Source organism: Antechinus flavipes, chromosome 4, assembly GCF_016432865.1.
Source record: "Antechinus flavipes isolate AdamAnt ecotype Samford, QLD, Australia chromosome 4, AdamAnt_v2, whole genome shotgun sequence".
NCBI lineage: Eukaryota > Metazoa > Chordata > Mammalia > Dasyuromorphia > Dasyuridae > Antechinus > Antechinus flavipes.
In genome coordinates, this window is record NC_067401.1 from 440,332,544 (window position 1) to 440,359,629 (window position 27,086).

The following is a 27,086-nucleotide window of genomic DNA, read 5'->3' on the forward strand; positions in this document are numbered from 1 at the left end:
TTGGAAGTTAATTAAATCTTTGAATTTTCCCAAGAGAAAAAGAGAAAGTGAGAAGCTCATTTGAAGGCAGGTTCCTTGGTCACATAGAACCTTTTATTGCCTTCAAGTCACATAAGATTAATTTACTTTAAGTGGGATTTTCCTCTTCTGGATATTGTGATAATATTTACCATTATACTTCAAATAACAAAAATACAATTGGAATTTATTAATGAATCCATTAGATATATTTTATGTATATCATTCATTTTAGTCAAAATGCCTCTAAAACTTTGCTGATATAAAGAAATCTATATGGATAAATTTTTTTAAGCAATATTTTTCCTTTGTATAAAATGCCGTTTCCTGTTTACTTCAATGAATTTGTATGTACAGAGACATATAGAACGATTATACTGACAAAATTTCCATGGAAAGATAATTGATATTGCCTCCATAATGATGTCTTCTGCATATTTGTGAGAGTCAGTGTGCCTAAAACAGAGCTCATGCTGTTACTCCTAAAAATACTATTTCTTTGTTCTTAACTATTTGTTAGACAATCTCAGAATCAGATAGGGCTTCTGTCTATTTCAACCCTGCACCTAAAAAAAGCATCCATTCTACAATATACCTATTAAATAATCATCCAGCCTTTGCTTCAAGACCCTCAATGAGGACTAACCCATTTTCTCCTTCCACAATTGCTAGATGGCTGAATTAGCGCTGCTTAGTTTGTAAGATGTTTCTTAAAATGCAAAGGATAAGTGATTGATCATTCAGTTCCTATCTATTATAAAAGGGAAAAATAAGTAGGCAGAAGAAAGACAGAACAAGGATAGACTAGATGACCTCTGGGGTTTCATATTGTTCTAAATTTATGATTCTATGATGTTATGGAAGAATATGACATTAAGCGGGCCAATGATTTTTAAGAGAAGTTGTTATATAAGTTTGATATCACTTCTTTTTGCATCGTGTGTGTGTATGTATGTATGTATGTATGTACGTATGTATGTATAAAAACATTATAGAGCTGTGTTCCTACTTTCTCCAGCCAACATTGTGTATTGAACTACAGTGAAACTTAAACATATATGTGGCTACTATTTAAAATGACCAGAACACAATTTTTTACCAGGATCCTCATTTTCTTATTTCACTCATATAGCACACAGCTACTTTTTCTCCCTAAAGAAAATCAAATAGGAATATATAATTACACAGTAGGAATTTTTTTAAAAAGGACTTTTCAAGCAAACTTAGCACTATTACATTCATGTTATCCACATGCTCAAAATTATTATTCCAGTGATGCATTTTTGAGAAGTCATAGTTTATCACATGTTAATCAAAATAAAATTGTCATTAGTAATTTTGATCTTATTTGAGTAATATCCATTATAACATAATTCAAATAACAGTACAAGATTTCCTCTTCAAGGTCATTGTATTACACTTTGACCTGTATTACTCTTTTAAATTTTGTCATATTAAAATCTAAAAGCTAATTCAGATTTTGTGATCGTTCCAAGGAGCCAAGACAAATCTGATTTGAGACTGCAGTTCAATTATTACAGAGGTCATACCCCTTTGTGTTCTCCCTCCAAAAAAATTATCTGTGTAATTTTTCAGTAACAGATATTTCTTCTATTTCTTTTTAGTACTTGTCCATTACTGATGGTGCCAAACGAAGCCAGATAAACAGGCCTTGAATAGTCAGTCCACTTTTTATCTGTTTGACCATGGACATGATATTTAACCTCTTGGAGATTGTTTTCTCAGCTATAAAATGAAAGGGCTTGGATTCGACCTATGTGGTGCCTTCCACCTCTTAATTTATGAGCTGATTAGTTTCTTTTTCAGGAGCCAACAATTTAGCAGTGAAATAATCATTCTGGGGATTTGGTTTTAATTCTTGGCTGTACCACTAACTAGCTCATAGGACCTTAGTTGATTGTTTGGATTTTTGTTTTTTAATCTGTTCCATTTAAATTCTGCTGTACATGACCTTTGTCATAGGACCCCTCCCAGAAGTGGATAACATTGATTGAGATGAATAAAAAGGACTTGGAGCTAGAGGCCACCGTACAGAAGTTGAATATATATTATTTTGTTCAATTGAGACATAATCCATTTAGTCTAAATTATAGAAAAAGTTGTATATCTCTAAAAGGTTTGCCATTGGAATAATACAGCATTTTAATTTGGTATAGCAAGATAGACTATTTCAGGGAATTATTAATGCAAACGTTTTTATCTATTTCCTTTCATTGTGTCAATTTATACAGAATTTGCAAATTAATCAGTGTTATAGGTGGGGAAAGATATTAGTACAGGAGGTATATTATATTGATCTGTGACTTTGTATTCAAGAGTGTGAAAAATACCTATGGCAAAGAACTTACAAGTTGCCAGTGTCCAAATAATTCCTTTCATGACTATAATTCCTTCTCTTTTACGGGCAGCCTAGCTAGTGGAAGGAGTATTGGGCTCATAGCCAGCAAGACTAAGATCAAATCTTGTTTTTGACATTTACTAGTCTGTTGACTGTGGGCAAGTAATTTCACATATACATGCCTTATAATGTTCCCTACTAAGTTAGGAAAGTTCTTAGAAAGTTCTTAGTAATTCTTAGAAAGAATTCCCTCATTTGTATATTTCCCTCTTGTTTGTTGACACTCCCTTCCTCTCTCTCTCACTTCCTAGTCCTGTCCCTCCTTCTTTTCATCTATCTGTCTGGTTCTCTCTGTCTCCACCCTCCTTTCCTGTTCCTCTCTCTCTTTCCCTTTTTTCTTCTCTTTTGTCTCTCAGTTCGAGGTTAAAAGATTGTGTTTGTATTATTGTTTTTTATACTTTATATAGTATATTTTAAACAACTGGATGACAAAAATAAAATTTTAATAAAATGATTGTTATGGCTTGAAAAGATTAGTTATTTCCCTCTTTTATAGCTATAATCTTCAATAAAAACCTGTATTCATCGTTTTTATGAATTAGATAACCATGAATTGGCTCGATAACACTTGATTTTTACAAACTTCAATTGATCTTATATTGATTGATTATGGTGTTTCATTGAGTTGACAGTGAATTACAAATTCAAATTCTAGGTTAAATTAATGAGCTTTTCTTTTGCTTCTGTTACAGGTGTAACAACCGAACACAATGTATAGTAGTTACTGGGTCAGATGTATTTCCTGACCCTTGTCCTGGAACATACAAATACCTTGAAGTCCAATATGAATGTGTCCCTTATAGTAAGTATAAACGTTTTGTTCTTGTTCACTTCCTCTAACCTTTCCAATTGATGCTGGAACACAACTCCATGCAAGAGAAGCATACGTTTATGGCCTCCAGAACCATTATGCATGCAGAGCACTTACAGACTAGGGCCTCCAATTAGCTTCACCAAGTGTGGAAGGAAGCCATAATGTGACGCTGGCCAAGTGTCTGTCTGTGTTCTTAAGTGTTTGGCTTTTAAGGCTAGTGTTTTTCCAGAAAACAAACTTGAATTAGCTATTCAATAGGCCAGATAGAAATTTGTACTTTTGCCCAATACCAGTTGCTGACAAATTGGTTTGGCTCACAGCTTTCTAAAGAAGGAATTGACTTCAATTTTAATCCCGAGTCTCTTCAAAGACTACCTGCTGCTGTGGTTACTTTGGTACATGGTGAAAGTCACCATTGAGGTAATGGTTTCCTTCATTGCTCAATTTTGTTCAGAGAAACTTTTTTTGCCTGATTCAGCAGCACATTTGTCCATGTCACTAATCAAAGTTAATACAAATTAAGCAGATTGAACAAAATGATGGAAAAGCACCTGTTGTTAGTAGCATCTTAGAAAAGAACATATGCACATAAAAGAACGAAGAAAATTACAAGTAAAAATTGGCAGTGGTTTAGGAGTCTCTGAACTCTTCAAATTTCAAATAACCAGAATTTACATTTTGGAATCCTCTTTTATTTCTTCACCACTCATTTGACCATACCATTTGAGTCAGTTTGAAGGCTTAAATATATTCCTTAGTTTTTGTGATGCCATTTTGGGTCACGCTTCTTATAATTACTTCTTATTATTTAAAAATGGACCCATGGTCACATGACCTCTAAGCCAAGAGACCCTCTGAAGCCAAAGTTCTTTGTCAGTACTCACCCTGAATATGTGTCTTTACTCGCATGTAAAATCTGATTCAGAAGCATACTGAAATCATAACATTTACAGACTTAGAAACCAAAAGAATGACTTCTGGCATGAGACTTATTATGTTCAAACTGCCAGTGAAGGTGGTTATTCTTTCAACATGTTTTAAAAATGAAAAGTTTGAAGACTTCTGCAAAGTGCTTTCTACCATTAAGTTGATTTAGGATTATGGAGCGTCAGTTAAAGGCCAAACACAGATCATCTTTTTTGTTTCATTCTTGCCATGTGTTCCTGTGTTCCTGTAAAATGGATGCCTTTCCGTGTGCGTTTCCTTTTTCCCCCCTGTATCATTTGTAGGATTGGAAGCCTACTGTGAGCACTGATCTTAGCTCCATTTCCCCTGTGCGTAATATTGGTGGCTTATATAATCATTCTCTTTTTGCCACCAGAGGAACTGTGTTGTTTTGAGCTAACTGAAATTATTCTGTTCCATAAAGTTGCTTTTACTTGAATTTAGCATGGTTTCAATCCTCCAATTATAAAAGGGATACACGTCCTGACCCTAACAATGGAATGAGTCAGAGCTGCCAAGAGTTGTGTCTCCCTGGAGCCAGTCCCTGTGACCCAGGCCATAGACCAAGAACAGTATTATACACATATTATTTTCAGAGTTCAGTAATTTCTCATGCTGTTTGAGAGGGGGAAAAGTTTGGATATCTCCTGGTCATTCTAACTTTCAGAATTTTTACCTTTTCAGCTGTTCAGAAGTCTAGTCCCTTGTGTGTGAGCACTAAACTCTAACACAGAACCAGATTCAGAAAAGTATTTGTTCTCTCTACTGGTAATTCAGTTTCCATTCACTTCCTAGATGTTGGCACGAGACAGTAATGGGTCTGTGACTTTTCTTTCCCTCCTAATGACACATTAAGGAAATAGAATTGTCCTACGTAGTGGTGCCACACAGTTTCATTTGTACAAATTTTCTGTAGGGTTGAAAAAACCTCTTCACTTGTTAGATGGCTCTTTAAAAATCATTCTTGAAAGCATTTCAATGCCCGTGATTTCTGTCATCCTTCTCTCCATGCTACATTTTTAAAAAAAAGTTTCATTCATCACATTCTCTATTATCTGTATCCTCTACCTGCTGCTCTTTTTAGGGTCTGGCATTCACATATTCTCTTCTTCCATTGTGTTTCTTCTCTATGGCCAAGACGAATTTGCATGCCTCTTTCTACAGTTTACTGATTGGATGGAAATGATGTCATCAGTAAATAACATTTATTTGGTATCTTTTGTCACGTGGCACTATGCCAAGTAACTATTCAAAGCAAATCCTCCAGGAACTTTAAAAGCCTAAAATGTGATTTTCTTCTTCCACATGTAATGTCTTAAAAAAAAAAAATCAGTATTCATAGCAATTTTTAGATATGAATGAATTTAGTAGAAACTGTTAGCTATTGTTTTAGTATTATTTCAGTCCTTAAACATTCACAGATACACACTGCTATGAATGTTATATGTATTATCTAAATATTTTGTATACACATATTTTTAATCATTGCTGGAGAAACCTCCCCCCCCAAAAAAAAACCAAACAAACAAACAAACAAACATGGAGAAGTACTGAAAGTTTTCCCATGATCCCTCAAACAGATTTAAGATATGCTAGGAAGTCTTGATGAATGAGACTTCCAGTGGGCATTTTACCCCCCAGATCCCAGCAAGGTTTATCATTTTTTTCTGTAAATAATTTTATTTCTAATTATCTTATCATGAAAAATTGCACCATGTAGAATTGCTATAAGTTTCATATGGTGATAAAAATAATAATTGGACAAATGTCTTGAGGATTCAGAATGAAAACTAATTTTTGTCACTATAGGTACAGAGTCTGTTTGCATATATGTATGCATGCATGCACATACATGCTTGTGATGTGTATGTATATGCTTCAGTTTCTCTAAGGCCAATTCTTTTCCTGCTTATTATACATGCAGTCTTCTATTGACAATGGTAGGTAATGTATTTGTTTGTTCTACAGACATACAGACGGACTTGGCTGATTTTATACACTAATTAAACCAGCCTTTTTAGGACAAATAACAATTTATATTATCCAATTTCTTTGGCAAAGAAAGCCAATTCCACTAATTATATTACTCTATTTCAAGAGTGGCCTGGAAATTTTCATTAAATGGAAAGATGATATTAGAATTTTAACATGTATATATACACATATAAGGCTGGGTTTAACGTGCTTATTCTTTTTTAGAGCCACTGTGAAAAAGTTTTATATGGGCTGAAGTTTTAAGTATTTTAAAATACCAGAATTGCTTCAACAAATGTTATTTGTTATCTTCAAAGATTGGATATTGTTGCTTAGTTTTCAAAAGGACAACAAATTAAATAAAACTTTATTTCAGTCACAAAGAAACAGATAGTTCCCTGATGTCTTCTTCCGTCATTGTATAGTATATTAATAATTTGAATAACAGAAGTCAACTTGTTACAATGAATGTAAATGTCAATTTTTATATTTCTACTTAAACTATTAATGCAATTTAGACACATTATGTATATGTTCATATATGCATATTAAAATGTTTTATTTTTCCATTCATATTTAATGGAATTTGTAACATTTGTTTAATGACTATAACCACCTTTCACCCCCAAATCACATATGGCTACAATGTAGACATAAAACAAGTGATTTCTGTTATCCTTGACATTTTTGTCACTCCCCTATCATTATTGATTCTAAGCAGGTACAATATTGCTCTTCATTGAGGAATAAGTTCTTACATTGTGTGAACAGGAATCATCTGCAAGTAATTAACTCTGAATGGCAGAGAGTTCCCAACTTGTTTATTTACTTGAATAAATCCAGAATTAGAAATTAGAAAGAAATAAGTATGTTACCTGAAGATATCAATGTGACTGGTGAAAGTGGTTGACCATAGCAAAACTAGAGGGGGTTGAGGTGCCACTTACTTGGCTAAAAATGTTTCTATGTGAAACTTTCTACCCTAAGATTTCCCCCCCCCCCAATAAAAAAACAAACAAACAAACAAAAACAGCTCCAAGAACAATAGTAACAACCACCACCAGTGGCAATAGCAAACAAGAATCTGTCAGTGTGAAGCACTGAGAATGAATACAGGTGGAGCTTTGAGCTGCCATGTTGTCAGTATACCAGGTGACACCCGTATAGTTGGACACTGCTGTTAATCAAAAAGAGGCTTGAACAATCCTCATTCCTCTGGTGGTTTTATGAAACTCAGGCAACATACTTCAAAGTCTCCTAATAATGTGTAATAGTTTTTTATGGCCGATAATTATGAGGAGACTCTTCAGCAATAGAATTCTTATGTAACTTCCTTCATGTAACTATGTAATCCTTTTACATTGGTGGGAGTGGGTTGGAGGTGGGGTAAAATGGAGGGGGATTGCTCATGCATATAACTATTAATCTGGTTTGTTTTATGGAGTATGGGGGGGGGCATTTGCCTTGATTGCTCTGTATGGTGGTTTCTGCATGCTAGCCTGCTGTTCTGTAGTAAATTTGATGATGCTAAGATACTGTATTAATAAGCTAACCAATACTTTTCTTTCTTCCTTTTCTTCCTTGCCTACTGTGCTTGCTTTTCTCTTGTATGTATTTTGCTTACAATTTTTCTAAGCATAGTTTTTAAGTATTAGATTTAGATTGTATAGAATTTATTAGGGACTTCAGGGTAAAATAAAGCTAAAAGGGTTGGGGGAGGGGAATAAAATTAAATAGTTTTAACAGAAATAGTTTTAATATCTGAAACTAGGGGAAGTTAGTTACTTATTTTAGCCCACAAGTCCACATAATCTAATATAATTATGCTGGAATAAAAATGTTGCCTTATCAATATATTTGAAAATTTGAAGTGACTATCAGAATACTTTATTTTTTAATAAAATGGCCAATAATTTCCTACTCTCCCTTTTACCTTTAAAAAATATCAGTATTGATTGAACTTAAGGGTGATAGACTAATGTGGAAAAAATAAAGCTAAATGTGTGTGTGAGTGCACGCACGTGTGAATGAGTGTAAGTGTGTATGTGTAGTGCATGCCTATATAAAATAGGACTTGATGAGATTATTGAATGACATTGGGGAGGGGAGAGTATGTATACCATGCATTAGTGAAAGCTTTCATTATTTATTTAGGTTCACTAAGTGAAGCAACATGCCAACATATCTGTATTGCCTCTTTAATCTACTAAAATGATTGATCCATGTTCATTTATGTAACTTTAGAATCTTTCTCTTGCTAGGTTTTCCTGTTGTCTGTTTCTCTTTATCCAAAGTAGTGCAGCTCTTATTCTCCCTATATTTAGCATCTATTACTAATTCAGTCTTAAGACTAATAGTCAATTTATGTTAATCTTTTTTCTTTTTTCCTTGCACTCTTTTTTTTTTATTTTTTCTTCCCGATGCTTAAAATAGAAGTGGAGCAAAAAGGTAAATAATCGAATACAGTCCAAACCCCAGCTCCTTGTTATGTGCCTTATGGATGTTCACCTCCTCACTCCCCTTCCCCCACAAACACTCTCAATACTCTACTAATCAGCAGGATCTCATAAGTGCACCTCCCAGGGAAGTCGACTGTTTGCAATAAAAAATTGGCTGCTAAAGCAGGTGGTGGGCTCCAGTTTCTGAAGTCCTTACCGGTGGTGGTGGGGAGGGAGGGAAGATATCATTTCTCTCTCTTCATATTGTACCTCTCTTTTTCTCACACCCTTGGGTACTTATTTGTTATTAATGTGCCATCCTGCCTGGCTTCCAAAACCCTCTCCATTGCATGCCATGGTTACAGGATTTCCTGGTCTATTTCTTTCACCGCTTTGGTTATTGTACACTCTGCTCCTAATTGCATTTTCGGTATATTTTTGTTTCATTTTTATTTATTTATTTTTAAGTAAATAGAGGCCCCTTTCTTTTAAGCCTCGCCTGAAATTTTGAACAAATCTTCACTTTTTTTTTTTTTTTTTTTTTTGTTTGTTTTATTTTGTTTTATTCGGGGATATCACTTTGGGGACTTGAGAGGAGGTTGGTGAGGGGGAGGTGAGGAGTCTGGACATAAAGGAAATTCTTCCTATGTTGCTAGACAGTAGCTAAAAACCTTTGATCCATAAATTGCTAAAGCCCAAGATTAAAGTACAAAATAAAATACAAATAATTTCAACATAATTAAGAGTGCCATTAAGCTTTGGTTTGAACTGTGAAAATTGTCCCAATCCACTTTCTATGTTGATACATTGAACATGGTAACTTTAAGAAAGGTGGATGGTACTTGCATCAATTTAAAAAAAAATCTATAATTTCATGGTGCTGAAATGAATTTTTCTTTCCTGCTTCATAGTCATTATAACTTACACTTGTTTACATTTATGTATGATTATTTTTTAACTCATTGTAATTCTTGTCTTCTCTCTGTGACTGTTAGTTTTTGTTTGCCCTGGGACGTTGAAAGCAATTGTGGATTCACCATGTATATATGAGGCTGAACAAAAAGCAGGTGCTTGGTGCAAAGATCCTCTTCAGGCTGCAGATAAAATTTATTTCATGCCATGGACTCCATATCGTACGGATACTTTGATAGAATATGCTTCTTTGGAGGACTTCCAAAATAGCCGCCAAACGACAACATATAAACTTCCCAATCGAGTGGATGGTACTGGATTTGTTGTCTATGATGGTGCTGTGTTTTTTAATAAAGAAAGAACAAGGAACATTGTGAAATTTGACTTGAGGACTAGAATTAAAAGTGGAGAGGCAATTATAAACTATGCTAACTACCATGATACTTCTCCATATCGATGGGGAGGGAAGACTGATATCGACTTAGCTGTTGATGAAAATGGTTTGTGGGTTATTTATGCCACTGAGCAGAACAATGGAATGATAGTTATTAGCCAATTGAATCCATATACTCTCCGATTTGAAGCAACTTGGGAGACCATTTATGATAAACGCGCTGCCTCCAACGCTTTTATGATCTGTGGCGTCCTCTATGTAGTTCGGTCAGTTTATCAAGACAATGAAAGTGAAACAGGCAAGAATGCAATTGATTATATTTACAATACCAGATTAAACAGAGGGGAATATGTTGATGTTCCCTTTCCTAACCAGTACCAATACATTGCTGCAGTAGATTACAACCCAAGAGATAATCAACTGTATGTGTGGAACAACAATTTCATTTTACGATATTCCCTGGAATTTGGCCCACCCGATCCTGCCCAAGGTAAGAATACTTGTTTATTGATAATTACATGTGGTTTTTTCCAGTAGTTTATTTCAAATAGCATATTTGAAAATATGTTTTCCATTTGCATTATTGTATTGAGTTTTATTTCCTTTTTATTCACATTTCTTCTCTTCCTCCTGTTCTTATCTTCTTTTTCTTATTTCTTCTTCCTTCCCCTAACTATATTTCTTTTCTACTAACTATATTTAAATAACCTGCACTTAGTAGGTTTTCCATAAATGTCTGTTGAATGAATGAATGAATCAATAACGTCATATGTCACAATGTTTCAGAGTGATATTTCATAATGTCTCATGGGCTCTTTTTACATGAAAACAGGAATATTGATAGCTTTTGTAAATGTCACTTTACAAGAAAAACTGGTATAAGGCTTTGTTCATAATATGTTTTATCATTATTGTCAGTTTAGTTGTTCCTTGCTAAAAATAAAAGTTTATAAATTTCAAGCTAGATACCTGTTAGCTTTGTGCTTTCCTACCTGACTTTTGAATTGATTACAATGTACATGCAGACCTTTTAACTTCTTGGCGCCAGTGGTTGAGGGAAATGTGTGTTAGAGAGTCTCAAGAGATTTGGCAGAGTTAATGTGCATTGCCAGGCATAAATGTTCTTGAGTTTTGCAGTCCCAATCATAGTCTTCCATGTCTGCTTAGGAGGAAAAGTTTCTCCAATATCTTTTCAGAAGTGAGTGACATAAAATTATATGTTCTTTTTTTTTTTTTTTTAATTGGTGGTAGCTGTAAATCATTTTCCCATTAATGACTAGAAGAAACCCAAATGATGACTTAGAGAATGCAGAGCTCATAAGAATAATTTGAACCCAGCTACTTTTCAGTTTTCCCCTAAGAAGATAACTAATCTGTAAAAAGAAGTGGTTAACTTATTAATATACATATGAAACTCCTGCATGTGAAACTATGTAGGAATAGATGCAGTGATCAGAGCAGTGCCTTTTCTTTAAAAATAAATGATTGTCATGGCATAGAAATGAATACAATATTTTTATATTTTGTACTCATATCTTTTTTGTGTGATTTTTTTTTTTATTCCTTAGTAGTGTTTAATTTATTGAATTAATTCAAAGGTTTTGATCATTTGTTTATTCTGACCTTTTAGAAACAAGAATTATTTAAAGTTATTTATACTTGGGAGGGAAGTTTTTTTCATCTTGTCCTATAAAACATCTTTTTTTGTTGTTTTTTCTAAAAAGCTGTCATAAGAAAATTTTCTTTCAAATTCTAAACAGGTCATGGGATCAGGACCTTAAAAGGAAAAGACCAGATCTCTTCTGGTTGAATTTCTAATTTAGGGTCATGATAGAGAACCCAGAGTCTGTGTCATTTCTTGTAACAGGGACAGTAATGATGTATTGACTTGTTCCCTGGGTCCTCTATCTGTAATCTGTGTCTGTCTTGACTTTGTCAGCTTCAGGCTGCACCAATAACATCCTGCTGCTGAATGTTTCAACACTTAAATCTCCCTCCAGGGTGGAAAGGCCATGGTGACAGTGTGTCTGAATCATTCTCTTAAGTTAATTATATATTTTGCTCCTCAGACCAGAAAGTTGGATTGTATCCTTGACCCTTATTGTAATGGTATTGATATTTTGTTGTTGGTGATGGTGTTTTTCTTTTTTAACATGAAGCATTCCTCATATATAAGTTTGTCAAAAGCTTATGTTCCACCAAGGGAACATAGTTAGAATTTGACCTTACAGTGACCCTGTCCCCTATTTATGCCTTTATCATTCTGTTAGCTGTTGAAAGTTGTGTCTTTGAAAGGAGTGAATCTCTGGGCTTTTTCCAGCTAGGAAAATCTGTTGCTACTTAGAGTAGTGGACTACGAATGTATCCAAGATTTGGAAAAAATGGGAAATAATACCTAAGTTAATTAAAAAAAAAAAAAAAAGAGCATGTTGTCCTTGTTAGCAGTAAGGAAATCTCTGATAAGATGCATTTGTTATAAGTAGCCACCAACAGCTCAGAAGAAAGGCAGTTGCCTTTATGTTGGTTATAAGATACTGTCACTTTTCTGGGTCAGGGTGGACAGGAGAGCAAAGTTAAAGTGAGCTTTGATGGTTTCTATTTGAATCTTCACTTGGAAATTCTTTTGTTCTCACTTTCCCATCTTTGTTTGAAGGTACACATAATGTTATATTTCAACATTCATTCTTTAATTGAATAAGCATTTACTAATTATCTACTATATTCTCAGCACTTTACTGAACACTGGGATATATAAAGATGAAAAAATGAAAGTTTCCTGCCCTCAGGTACTACTTCTTTACATATAGTGAGGGGGGAAAAAAAAATAAAAACAAAACCCAAACAAAAATCTATCATTTTGTCCTGGCTCTCCAGAGATGATTTACACACTTATAAAATATGCAGGTCCTTTCTCTACTGCTTGGACAACTGCATCAGCTGATAGTGTCCCCACCTTTCCCATTTCCTTTTAAAATGTTAATTTTATAAGTGACTTTGAGAGGGAAATAAATACCATGGCAGCTTAGGTAAAGGATTAAAAAAAAAAAAAATCCCCTTCAATTCTTAAATCTTTGCAAAGGGGACTACTTGCTTGCCAGTTTTGTTATTTAACCCTTAATGATGCCAGGATTTTTTTTTAAATGCATGTTACATAAATCCCACTATTGCCTCTGTTTGAACCCATTATCTGTCACAGACTCCCCACTTTCCTCATCATTCATTGCTAGTTTCAGGCCACATATTTTTTGTCACCATCTTGTACAGACATTCCAACTTAGGACTTTGAGTCAGTCACAGTGAACCTCAACAGCAGTTTGATCAAAGCAGTTGATAAAACAGTGATGGGAAAAATTAGTTCTGTGCACTCTCTTCGAAGCTGAGGTTGTCTGCTTTGACTGCAATTCACTTGGAAGTCCTCTCTGTTGGATCTGCTGCCTCATCTCACACATAAGTAGCCCTGCCCAAAAGGATACTGAAAAAAATAGTTCACTTCCTTCTAAACTTTTAATTAGAGACTCTGAAAATACTAGCTTACTGCTTGGATGCATTTTTCCCCCCATTTATTTTAAGATAATTTTCTCCACTCCATTTTTAACAGTAAAAGTGCGTTTTCAGGTATTTAGATATGGGACTTTTCATTTATTACACTTTTTCCTATTAAATTGTTATTAATTTTATGTATGTTAGCAATTTCCTTACTCTGTTTCTCCAATCGTGACCTGTTTTCTACCTCGCTCTAGAGTAGGTTTACAAAAACAAATAGCAATAAAATCCTCATTTCTCTTTATAATTTTTTTTTAAATCTGATTTATTGTAAATTTACTTAATCTGGTCACAACATTTGTACTTTAAGACACATGGGAGGGGCTCATCTTGGGTGGTTTTGAATTTTCCTATTTTTCTCAATTAAGAAAAATTAAAACTATTATAGAGTATTTACTTTGCACCAATTAAGAAGTTAGACATATTTTATTTTTTAAAAATTAGGATGTAAGTAGCGCAAATATCTATTTCTCAAGTCATTCTTGTCCTGCCAATGTACAATAAATTGTGATCAGTGTTTTTTTTTAAGACATAATAAAGAAAGGATAATTTAATGAACATTCATTTTAGCTTTATGAAGTATAGAAAAGAAGCCCAGCCAAATTGCATTCTGTTAACAATGGGTAAATTCAGAGAGACAATTTGAGACTAGTACTATATAATATGAAAAAGTATATATTCCATTCAATTCCTTTAGGGAAAAAATTGATGGCTGATACCAATATCTCAATTACAACTACTATAATAAATCTACCCAAACTTACAGATGATAGTGAATATCTAGCTGCTAACCTCCCAGTTAAATAGATGTATTTGCCTAACCATTTTTACCCTCTCTTCTTCACTACTGCTAGGCGGGAGTCAAAAAGCCAATTGTTCCCCTTGTCTGGAAACTTGACTAACTTAGCGATATTCCTAAGTGTGCTTAGTGTATAATATGCTTCTTCACAGGTTTGGAAATAAGCTTCTTCAGCTCTGTGGATGAAGGGAGCTGGTGGACTGGGTGATCTCCAAGGCTCCTTTCAAGCTTTAAAATTCGCCTATATTATGATTTTTATTGCAAGAGGAGGGTCAGGTTTTCATGTTTTCTTCACGGTCCTTATTCTCTATTGAGGAGTTTTATTATATCTCCCATTTATTTTCACCAGATAACATGTTTATTGTCCTTAGGAAACCTTTTAGTGATAAATTCTCGATTTGAACTCTGCCTTCTACAGTGATTTACCAACTTATAAATATTGAAAACAATATTAACAATAATAAGCAAAGTTTAAAATATAGCAAGTATGAGGAGTAAGGTTCTAATGCTTTATACTGAATTTTAAAACAATCTAGGAAAAACATTTACCCAGTGCCAAAATAGGAGAAAAAGTAATCTTATCTCTGCCTGAATTTTTTATTTAAAATACTGTGGGTAGTGTTGGATATGGAATCATGAAGTCTTGAGTTCAAATTCTTCCTCAGAAGCTTATTAGCAGTTTCATTTAAACTTTAGCAGGTTCATTTAACCTCTCTCAACCTCAGTTTTCTCATCTGTAGAATAAGGATAGTAACAGCACCTACTTTACAGAATTGTGATAAGGTAGAATAAGTTTACATGTAAACCTAAAGGTATTAAATAAATGCTAGCTCTCATTATAATAGTAAAAAGAGAAGTGTTTTAAGCAGTAATATTAAATTCTAGTAGTATTAAATATTAGATATCAAAACTCTCATTTTTAAGTTTTTAAGCAGCTAACTTTCATATTTTATAGTAAGTTATATAGTGAGGATTTGGTGGAATGGACTCATCTTTGCTTAGGCATTTGGTTCAACATGAGTGCTTTTTTCCACTAAATAGCTTATCTTCATATTACCATTATCAAAATTATAATTATTTAAATGATATATTTTAAGTAATATACAGTCTCCTTAAATATCTTTCTTAATAGAAGTATTAGTATTAAAAATAGAAAGAGGCAAAATGATTTTATAATATTGGGTCACAGGGGGGAAAAAGCCATCTCTTTTGGGTTTCCTGAAATGAAGCTTAAGGTGTGATAGTGATAAGGTCTGAATCTGGGATTTCTTTATTATAGAGAAAACCTAGATAAGGAAATACTTTCTGCTAATTCAGGTCCAGATAGTCTGTGCTACATGATGTGCTTGAAAAGTTACCTTGAATGCTGGACAAAGAGGATCCCACAGCCACTTTGGGTCAGCAGCAATTCCATTCTAATGCTTTCTTTCAATAATTTGTGGGGATTGTTACAAATTCCTTTACTGATGCTTAATTTTTTTTGGCTAAAGATAACACAAGCAATGGAGGAGCTATGAAAATTAGGGTGTGATAGGTAAGTTATAGTTCAGATATTTCTACATTACGTTTGGGTTTACACAGTTCTTTACACATACCTTCATATTGTGAGGTATATACTGTTATCATTCCCTTTTTACTGATGGGGAAACTGAGTCTAATAATGACTGTTAGGATTCACACTCAAACCTCTTTGACTTAATAGTCCAGTTATCTTGCCATAGTGCCATGTAGGAATGATAAAGGGACTGTTATTAAGAAGTACTTCCGTCATCCTATAATGTACTAATAAGGGAGTGTGATGGGAAAAAGCGTTTGCCTTGCCTTTCTCTTCTTCATCCCCTTCTCTCCTCGCTGCACCGGAGCCCTAGTTGAGCAGCAGCCGTTACTTGACACTTCTGCAAAGATTGTGATGTTTTTGACAAATGTTAATTGAGAAAGCACTGAAAGCCTGACTGCATTGTAATCAAAAGAAAATTACAGAGGTTTCACAAGATGTCAGGCAAGTGCTTACAGAGGAAGATAGACAGGTTTGAATCGGCTCTTGAAGCAGCTGGCTAGGCATGAAGTTTGACTCGAATACGGAGGCAGCACTCAAACAGTCAATAAATTATGCCCTGGAAATAAAACACATGCTCAAGAAGTTTCTGTTTGGAGATGGAGAAGAAAGCGGAAGTAACAATATGCACTTAGTGAAAATGAGACTTAGTACCCAAGATTCCCCAAACAGGTGCACTATGAAGAGATTTTTTTTTTCCTTGATAAAATCAGTGTGTGCTCCTGATAACTTTCTTGATATAATCAAACCTGGGCTCACATTATTTTATTAATTTAAATATCTTAATTAAGTTAATTAATTGAAATCAGTTGAATTAGATCAATTTAATTCTGGGCAATTTTAATCTTCTAATTTGGACTTTTAATTTTTTTTTTTTTTTTTTTTTTTTTACATTTGTGGTTTTTTATAGCATGACTTTCTTGAGCAGGATTTTATTTGAATAAAATAATAAATATGGCTGGAAAATAATCTTTTTCTCAGTTTAATAATAATAATAAAAGAAAACATAAACTTAATTGCAAGGACTCTTTTCCTCATGTAGTCTTATAGAAGAATTTGAGAGCCATGGATATTCCAGTTTCCCAAGTGATGACAAAAATAATACACTGGTGAATTTTTAGCTTTGCAGTGTTTCACATCTAGCTATTTCTGACAGTTTGAAATTAGTCTTGTAGGACTAAAAATAGCTTTGCTTCACTGTACCAGCTACTCCAATGATATGCAGGTTATAACTTTTTTTTTTTTTTAATTTCAGAAAAGAAAACATTAAATGATTTTATGCTTGAAATATGTTATGCTGGTAAATTTCCCTTTAAACTCTTTAAAGGATTCCATAGTATTTGTGTATAGATTTCAAATTAAAGATAATATTATCTTGACATAGTAGAATACATTCTATACTAACCTCTGCCAGGAATTAGTTGTTCTTTCATACCTACTTTATCAAAACTAAGAATGTTAAAGCCTGAGGTGATGATGACGATATATAGAAACAGTATAGGATTGCTAGACTTTTATGTTTCATCTAGTCAAGTGTGCTGGAATTCTCTCAAGCAAGAATGACTGCTGGGTGGGATGATCTAGCTGCAGTAATTGTTTTCCCGAAAAGGGTAGAATGGGTGGCTTGTGTTTTTGTTTTTTGTTTTTTTAAATGCCCAAGTTATGTGCAAGGCTCAGATTTTGTTGATACATCATAGTTGATTGTTTACCAAACAGGACCTTAAATTACTCCATTGTCTACTTTTTCTAGACTGAATGGAATTTGGTTAATCACATTTTTTTTTTCATTGTCATATATGACAGTAATTTCTCTTGGACTTTACAAGCACAAAAGTCAAAAAGTTATAAAGAAGTAACCCTAAAGTAGTCATGTAATTTGATTTAGAAATGAAAGATTAAAACCTACACAAAGATATTGTGGAGAGAATTAATTTTAAAAGCCTAAAACCAGGAGTATTATACGGTAGATAAAAGAATACCTTTGGGTGACATCCTGGTTGTATTCAGGTGTTACCTTTCACCAATACAAGCTGTATAGCAAGTCATTTAGCCTTTTAAAAACCTAGTCAATTCCTTAAGTTTAAAAATTTAATGTGAGAGCCCCAGGCTCTGTCTGTACATTGGGATACCTCCACACCAGTATGATCATAGAATCAGCAAAACAACCAAAACAGGTATGTCTAAGTCAGAAGCATATAAAAATTAGTTTAAGGCTTTGGTGGCTCCCCCAAAAATCTGACCAATATGGAAACACTTGTCCATAAGCACATCTCAATCTATCTATCCCCTTTAACTTATCGTTCTGTATAACACACATCATGTGCTTTCTCTGCAATCCATATCAGAGAGTGATTGAATTAAATTGTCTTTTGTTTCTTTAACTAGCGTTCTCAGAGATTCTTGTGAACTTTTGAAAAATTGGGATTAACATACTCATCTTTTTTCCATAGTGCCTACCACAGCAGTGACAGTAACTTCTTCAGCTGAGCTGTTCAAAACCACAGTATCAACCACAAGCACTCCTTCACAGAAAGCCCCCATGAGCACAACTTTAGCTGGTGGAACAAAGGAAGGAAGCAAAGGGACTAAACCACCTCCAGCAGTTTCTACAACCAAAATTCCTCCTGTAACAAGTATTTTTCCCCCGCCAGAAAGATTCTGCGAAGCTTTAGAAGCCAGGGGGATTTGGTGGCCTCAGACACAAAGAGGAATGATAGTTGAACGGCCTTGTCCCAAGGGAACAAGAGGTATTTCCTGTGAAATATGTATACATAGTTTTATTTAAAAAATTCATATATATGTGTGTGTGCGTGTAATATATATGCACATCGCCACACAGAGTCCTCAGTAACTAGGTGCTCAAAGAATCATGGAGTTGCCCCCATTTGGGGGGGGACCACTTACAAGTGCCATATTTGTAAAGTATGAAAATACAGTGTCTGCAGGCATTTTTTAGATTTTAATCTATAAAAGGCCATTGAGTACAGGCCACGAATGCCTTGAATCCTTGAGGACTCAGGTTATACTTGAGGTTTTTGCCTGAGGACTATAGTAAAGATTGCTTACAGCTGCCTTTCTCATTACCAGCCCCACTTTGGAGAAATTCCAAAAAAAATGAAGGGCTTTTGGTTTGTTTGCTGTAAACGTCTGATATTTCTATACCGACTTTATATTTACTGTTTGTAATCTGCGTTATTCCCTATGTTTTCGTCAGTTATTGTCAACTGCCTCCATTAGCGTTTATTCAAAATTTAACACACAGAGCGGGAATGGCGGAGCTGATTTCCTGAATGCATGCAGAAAAATGGTTTCAATTTCACTGTTGTTTTCTACATCTGTTGTAGGAACTGCCTCGTATCTCTGCGTGGTTTCCACCGGCACATGGAACCCTAAGGGCCCTGATCTTAGCAACTGTACCTCACACTGGGTAAATCAGCTGGCTCAGAAGGTTGGTTGGAATCTTTTAATATGATACACACTGGTGATTAAAGGCTTTAACTTCGAACATAAATAATTCAGCTTAGTATGTTGAAACCATCTTTATTGCTCTTTGTTCAGTTTAAAAGTAAAAGAATTATGCATAGTTTTTGTCTGTGAACCATTTATCGAAAGTTAAGCCCGCATGTGTTTTGGGGCATATTCTTTACTAAGTTAAGCTTCTAAATGCATACATGCTTGCTTAATTTCATTCATGTTTTGCATGTTCTGGGTCGGGTTTGTTTTGTTTTGATTTAATGTTCAGAAGATGAATTCTGTGTAGGCCTAATAAATCAAATAGATTTCAATGTGCAACTGAATTTCCAGAACCCAAACAGATGTTTAGTTGGCAGATGATGATAGAACAAATAAAATGTCTTGTAAGGTGGCATTATAGGCAAAATCCTATTTATAGCACATTGCAGCATCACCTTTTGTTTTCCTTTTCCCTCCCTCCCCCCCCCAATCGTTCCTTGTGAGGTGATGAAAGCTAATCGTCATCTGTCCCAGTCCACTTGAGTTTGACTTTTAAATTCCTGCCGTTATGAACCAGTAGATTTTTGTGCTTCTAATAATAGCAGAGAAGGAAAAAAATAGTTATAATGAAATGGAAGTCTTGGCCCCAAATTTCCAGTCTGATTATAGTTGTTTTTTTTTTAAATGCTTCTTAAGAATTTTCTTTTGTGTGTATAAGAACCTTTCATCTTCCAGATAAAGAAAAAGTTTATTGTTCTCAATTAGCTGCAGATTTTGACGGGTGTGCAAATGGGTGTTTTGCTACCACAAAGGTATGCTGGGAGTCAACTTGGAAGCCATGAGCGGAACATGGGCTCCTGCTGAGATAATATAAATTGTCGTTTCAGATCCGAAGTGGAGAGAATGCCGCCAGTCTTGCCAATGAGCTGGCTAAACACACCAAAGGACCTGTGTTTGCTGGGGATGTGAGCTCATCTGTGAGACTGATGGAACAATTGGTGGACATTCTAGACGCGCAGCTGCAAGAACTCAAACCCAGTGAGAAGGATTCGGCTGGGCGGAGTTATAACAAGGTATGGCATTTTTAATTGGGCATTTTCTATTTCTTTCTCCTCCTAGCAGTAGTTTAGTACTAATACTCTTCCTCTTCTTCCTCCCATCTTTTCATTCTTATTTGCTCCCAAGAAAGAATCATTATTAAAGACAGAACAGAAGGGCAGTAATATATAAATAAAGTCAGTTAGATTATGGGAAACCTCCGTTGCTGACAGACTTCAAAGACTAGATTCTTTATTTCAAAATGTATCATGTAGGCATTATACTGGTAGACTTTTCAGAGAGTTGTCATTTATACCTCCCTTTTCTTCTGGCCTTATAAATAGACCGTAAAAAATTGTGACTTTATATTTTACTAGTAATCATTGAAGTAATGTTTCTGATGACAACCTTTGGGAGTGGAACTTAAATTTCCAGTTTTCCGTTTCTTATTTTAATTGCTTCAGATGAGGTTTATTTATTTATTTTTTGAATTTTTGATCTGAAGATAATTGGTTGACTACACATTTTTGTCCCCTTTGGCAGAATTAGTGTAGAGAAGTTGATAGCAATCCTAAGGCTGGATGGGTATTTGATGCTCCCTAAAATTTATAAGGCATTGAAGATTGCACATTTCTTTCCTTCAATGTGAATTCTGTGGCCAAAATTTTTATGCCTTTTCATTCCATATCCTAGAAAGAAAAAGCAGCATGATAACAAGAAAAATAATAATGGCCAACATTTACATAGCTCTTATTATGTGCCAGGTATTAAATGTTAAGTGTTCTATAATTATTATCTCATTTGATCCTCACAAGAAGCCTGGGAGGTAGGTGCTATTATTAACCCCTTTTTACAAATGAGGAAACTGAGGCAGACAGGTTAAATGATTTGCCCTGGAGTATTTAAGTTTGCATCTGACTCCAGGCCTGGCACATTTATCCACTGTGCACCACCTAGGTACCTAAGAGATAAAGGGAAATATGATATAATAAAGGCAAAAAAGAATGCTAGCTTGGGAGTAAATCTTGTGAATGCTGCTACCTACCATCCATGTGGCCATGACAAAATTCTTTCCTCTCCCCTGCCTCAGTTTTGAAGGAGTTGGATTTGACCTTTAACTCCCCTTCCCACTAAAAATGGTCTTACATTCACTGAAACCAGATAGAATTACAAAAGCACCATCTAATTTGAGATTAACTTGAGGGTGTGTTATGTGTGTGTGTGTTTTAATACATATATATGTATTTTGGGGGTAGCTTTCTAGAGATGTACATCTAACCTCTACCTTTCTTTTCTCTTACTAAAAAGCTCCAAAAACGAGAGAAGACATGCAGGGCTTACCTTAAGGTATCTCTCCTCTGCTGTCACCCTGCTTTCTCCCTGCGTCAGCTACCTGCCACGCTTTATCATCTTGCTGCATGATCCAATATATTTCAGTCTTTGATAATTATGTATTGTGCCCCCTATCAACTATGCAAATGTTGGCTTTGCACAGGTATAATATTCTCAGAATAAGCAAATAATTTTTCTTTTTTCTTTTTTTTTTTTGCAACATTTTTATTTATCCAAAAGTACAAAAATATTAATGAAAATCGTCCGAATTGGAAAGTAATAATAGAATCCCTTTGTTTCCCAATGTTATCCTTGTGGATCAAACAACAGCTGGCAATCAAACAGCTATGATCTCTTCTTGGCAGTTTATCATATCAAAGACTGTATGGTCATGATTGTATGTGCATGAAAATGTCACTGCTTTCTTATTTCTGTGGGATGCTCTAAAATGAAACCGCTTTGGTCTTTAGATTTTAAGGGTTAATTCCAAAGATAATTCATGTAGAGGTTGGGTAAACTGCAGATGAAATATGAATATTGTGACAATTCCATTAGTATCTGTTTAATGGTGCTTCTTGCCCGGCTGAGAGGGACAGGAATAGACTGTTTGCTTACTCCAGCCAATTGTTATGCCCACGGTCAGGGAAATATTGATAATGCTACCACGTGTAAGCGGACAGATATAAGTGGAGTAGTCAATGGGCTTTCATTTTGTTTCATGGATTCTTGAAGTTTTTTTTTTTTTTTTAGGGGAACAGGATCTCCTAATTTTTGTGCATCCTCCTCAGAAACAAAATAGTGGCAAATCAGAATTCAAGGGACTATGCACCATGCATGCACACGCCCATGTTTAAGCACCTTGTTCTCTTGCTTCTGTGATATTTTAGTGGAATAGAGGTTACTCGATGTCCGTGACTTCACTGGTATTTTTTGGCAGGGTCTCCAGTAAGAATGGCCACCAGCCAGATAGGATTAGACTTTGCTGGACCTGAGAGCTTTAAAAGAAAAAGTGGTGGGAGGGTCTGTTTTTAGGTTCTGAATGTTCCTTTTTAGCCTGGCTAATGGGGGGCAAAGAAATAACTGCTGAAGTGGATAGAATTCTTCATACTTTAATTTGCAGTTCACCTTTAAGGTAAAAGTTTAATGTATGAAATGTAATAATTGGTATGTTGCCCAGGATACATGCCTCATTGGGAAAAGTAGCCATTTTTCATTTGGCAGGGAGAGCATCTCAGGAATATGATTATGCTGATCATTTTGTTTCCACTAAAGACATAGACGTGGTAATAAATAAGCTCGACCTGAAATTAATAATAGCACATCACAAGCACACTCTGTGGCAGCCTGAGAAATCCTCAGACGACCTTCACCCGACCAGTGTCACTTTCAGGACATCCCACATGAGCTTCTGTGGCTCAGATAAGAGGAATAAAACTTCTACAGTTACAAATCAGAAGCCGACTTACACTATGCAAATGAAGCGAGTTCCCACTCTGTGACAGAGGATTCATTTGTACCTCAGATTAGAGGCTCCAATCTGTATTTCTTGGTGGCTAATGAATCCAGCCTCAGCAGACCGATTTCGGTTCCACTCCAGTTAATGACTGCAAGTGGGATCAGTAAGAGCATCCTCACTATTCCATCTCCCATTAGAGAACAGAATTGAGGAGGGTTGGGGGGGGGGGGATCCTTTAATTCCACTACGGAGTATCTTATACCTGCCCCGAAGGTCATGGTGGCTCACAAAGCAGACAGAAAGAGGATATTAAGATGGATTAAGCTAATTAATCTTACTCTGGCAATAGTCTCCACCAACATTTTCCTGTTCATTTAAATGCAGTATTCCTAACCAATTTTAGGAGGTGGAGTTCTGTTTGTATGCACTGGGCTTATTTTGCCCTCAGCATTTATTACTAGATCAAACAGATCACATATGTGCTTAAGGTCACATGATGACCAGGTAAATGGGGCAGGGATTCACCAGTGCATGACATATTCAATGCAGTTACATTATGCATCAGGAGAGAGCCTGCCTTCAATTGATTAACTGATTAGTGTGATTGATTGGGTTATTTTATGAAGAGAATTAAAAAATGTCTCTTTGAATTTCTGTCTCTCCCCTCCCTCCTGCTTTATTTATTGTTACTTTATGTATCGCTGAATTAATCTCCCCATGAGAAGATTTTCAATTATGGTCATTTTCAGGGACTTTACTTTGTTTTATACACCTCCTCCCTTTCTCCCCCCTCATTCCTTAAATGACCAGTTTAGACTTGGACTATCTTGTTTGTTCAGGTGATTAATTGCCTTTGCTCAGTGACCACTGTGCAAGAACTATAGTTCGTGGTCTCCAGGATTTGAGCTCAGCATACTATAGTAAGTTGGGAGAGAGAGAACATTCACACATCATTTACACACTCTGAAACCACTTCATCTCATTAGTCTTTGCTAATAAACAAATGTGGCAATAAACACTGTGGGCCACAGTTTGGGCAAGGTGTTATTTTCAGAAACAACATATTATCTATTCTTTCCCACTGACAACATAAAGCTACTCCTTAGGTCTCAAGTATCTTCTGTCCGGAAAATAAAAACCTTGACATTGTATGTAAGATTAAAGCCTCAGGCAAAGTTATTGGCACAAGGTCTTATATTTTTCTGCTCTTTTTGACCCTGTTTTTGTACACTATATAAATAGAAATAAATCAGATACCTACATTTACATTTCACGACCAGTTTGACATTCTAGTAACCCTTTTAAATAGTCCTATTTTGAAGTAGTTAGGTCTATTTTATGTTAACCAGGTGTTCTGGTATCTTTAAATCAGAGTAAATCATCTTGACAGCTGAATATTAGAATTGTCACAAGACAGCACTAGAAAATCTCCTCAGTGCCAGAAGCAGTCAGGCCTAATGATAGTTTTCTAATGGATGCAGGCAATTGTTGACACAGTGGACAACCTGCTGAGACCTGAAGCTCTAGAATCCTGGAAAGACATGAATTCTTCAGAACAGGCACATGCTGCAACGATGCTACTTGATACACTGGAAGAAGGGGCCTTTGTCCTGGCTGACAATCTCTTAGAAGCAACACGGGTCTCAATGCCCACTGAAAATATTGGTGAGTTTTCCTGATGACACGTGAAGCTTTTGCCTGGGAGTTGAACCTGGGTGGAAAGACTATGCTTTTGTTATTCCCTACTTGCAAATATTTTAATTTCTTTTCTTTTCCTTTTTTCCTCCCCTTGTCTATCTTTTCCCTTCTTTCTTCACTTTCCTTTCCCTTCTTCCTTTTTTCCTTCTCTCCTTTTAATCTCTCACTCTTTCCCTTCCTTTTTCCTTCTCAAAAGAAAGAAAAGAAGTAATAGATAAGCAAGTTGAAGACCAAGAGTATTTGGTTTTTGTTTTTGTTCCCTTAGTGCCTGGTACCACGTAGTAAGGTACTTCTTTATTTAAATTAAATCAGCCCATAGCCAAATGACTACAAAGGGAAAGGATAAAATAAAATTTTATTTTAGAATTTTAAAATTGTTTTGCAATTGAAAAATCATAGCAGAACACATCTCTAGAAAAAGCTGTTTAAATGCTGTGCTATGGGTTTGTTGAACTCTCCCAAATTCTTCCTGTGGAGTTGTGGTGGAAGATGCCTTTATTTTATATCGTCTGTTCCTAATGAATTTAAATGACTTTTTTGGAATGCCAGTACATATTTTAGGCACATAGTACACGGGCCACATGTTTACATTAAGCACTACTGCCTTCAGGTGAAAATGTGCTCAGTGAACTACCATAATGCAGAATGTATATGCTCCACGGATGACAAAATAGCTGCGGAGAGTTTGGAGCATAATTCAGAACTTTAAATGCTGGCTCTGAGAGGAAGATGCTCAACAATACAAAGAATTGGGAGAGAGTCTCACTGCAGCCGCATTTAACACAGTCTTTGTTAATTCAGAATTTGTGATAATTCAGCTGAGTTTAGCTAGTTTGTGCTAACCACAGAATCTTGGGAATCGAGAATTTGTCCAATAAGTACATAATAGAGTGCTGTTGGTCATGTTGGAAAATTCACAAGTTAAAGAGAGTTGGAAGGAACATCACAGAGCAGCATATAGCTTTACCTATACCTGGGAACAATGAGAGATAACTCCAAGGTTTTGGGTATTGACAGCCAAGCTAACAAAATAATTTAATTTGTTGTTTCCAGTTCATTGTAGTTCTGGAAATCAAGACATCTGTACTTGTTAGAACTGTGTGTAAAACACAAATAAATAGCTTCGGAGTGAAATTACATCAGTAGACATTTATTCAATACTTTCAGTATGCCAGAAATTGTGCTAAGCACAAAAAAAATTTCCAAATCAAACAATGTACACATGCACAATCTCTCTCCATAAGGAACTCAAAATTTAATAGTCAAGATATAAGCTTATAAACAATCACATAAAAATAAGACAGCTAGAGATAGGTAGATATAGATAGATATGTAGATATGTATGTGTATATGCATACATATATATATGCATATATGTATACATACATACATACACACGTGTGTGTGTGTGTGTGTGTGTGTGTGTGTGTGTGTGTATGCATACACACAACAGAGTAAATTAGAGAAAATCTCAAGGTGCTTAGATTTAGAAGGGCTGGGATAGTGTCCTCTAGAAAGTGGGACTTTATTTGAGACTTTAAAAAAAGCCAGAATGATTTGAGAAGGGATAGAGAGTTCTAGGCATAGAGGATAAAGTCATTGAGAAAACTCTTGGCACTGGAAAATGTAGTAACACTAGTGTCACTAGATCAAAGAGGATATGACATCGCTGAGAGTGAAGGAGGTCAGGTCCTCTCTGCTCAGTCTTGGTCCATATGCCCTCATTCTCAGGCATATTTTGGGATCACATAGCAGACCTTTTATGCTGCCTTTTTCATTCTCTTTTTCTGATCAGGTGAGATATCTGGACAGGTGAGAAACAGTTAAGAGAAAGAAACAAAATATTGCCATAGTTGTTGCCTGATTTGTGATGATCTTTACTATGACAGAAGCATTCAAATCAAGTGTTTCAACTGTGCTTTTTTCATACCCTTTCCCTCCTCCCCACCCCAACAAAAAAGAAAGAAAAATTCTGATAGAGGTGATTTTCCTCCATATCACAATTCTGAATTTTCTGAGTTTATCCTCCTTTATAGAAAAGACAAAGCATGGGTAGTGACTGTCCGCTTGCCTTTCAAGAAATAACCTAAAGGAGAATCTACAGATTTCACACCCTTTTCCTCAGTGACGAGGATATGCTACTAATAATACTCTCAGAATGGATAAAGCCATCTTTGCCCCATTATTTGCAATGCAAAGAAAATTTTATTTGCCTAGAGATAGTCATATGAATATAATTCTCCAATTGAAAATACAGCTGTTTGAAAAGATAGACTTTAGCAAAACTTGAATGAGACA

General features: G+C 35.2%; 1 protein-coding gene across 11 annotated transcripts in view; it reads left to right on the top strand.

Moving 5' to 3' along the window:
- The window catches only part of ADGRL2 (adhesion G protein-coupled receptor L2), a 217,652-nt gene that overhangs the window by 153,447 nt on the left and 37,119 nt on the right, over positions 1 to 27,086 (top strand). For 8 of the 11 annotated variants that reach the window (XR_007953863.1, XM_051999177.1, XM_051999175.1 and 5 more), the window contains exons 4-10: positions 3,130 to 3,239; positions 9,604 to 10,404; positions 18,262 to 18,558; positions 19,156 to 19,259; positions 20,152 to 20,337; positions 21,611 to 21,649; positions 24,572 to 24,755. Coding sequence is in view for 10 of the 11 variants with exons in the window: in XM_051999177.1 (XP_051855137.1) it covers positions 3,130 to 3,239; positions 9,604 to 10,404; positions 18,262 to 18,558; positions 19,156 to 19,259; positions 20,152 to 20,337; positions 21,611 to 21,649; positions 24,572 to 24,755 (1,721 nt within the window). In the remaining variant the exon portion in view is untranslated. The remainder of the gene's footprint in view (positions 1 to 3,129; positions 3,240 to 9,603; positions 10,405 to 18,261; positions 18,559 to 19,155; positions 19,260 to 20,151; positions 20,338 to 21,610; positions 21,650 to 24,571; positions 24,756 to 27,086) is intronic. The other 3 variants (XM_051999178.1, XM_051999170.1, XM_051999173.1) reach the window with 1 other exon arrangement.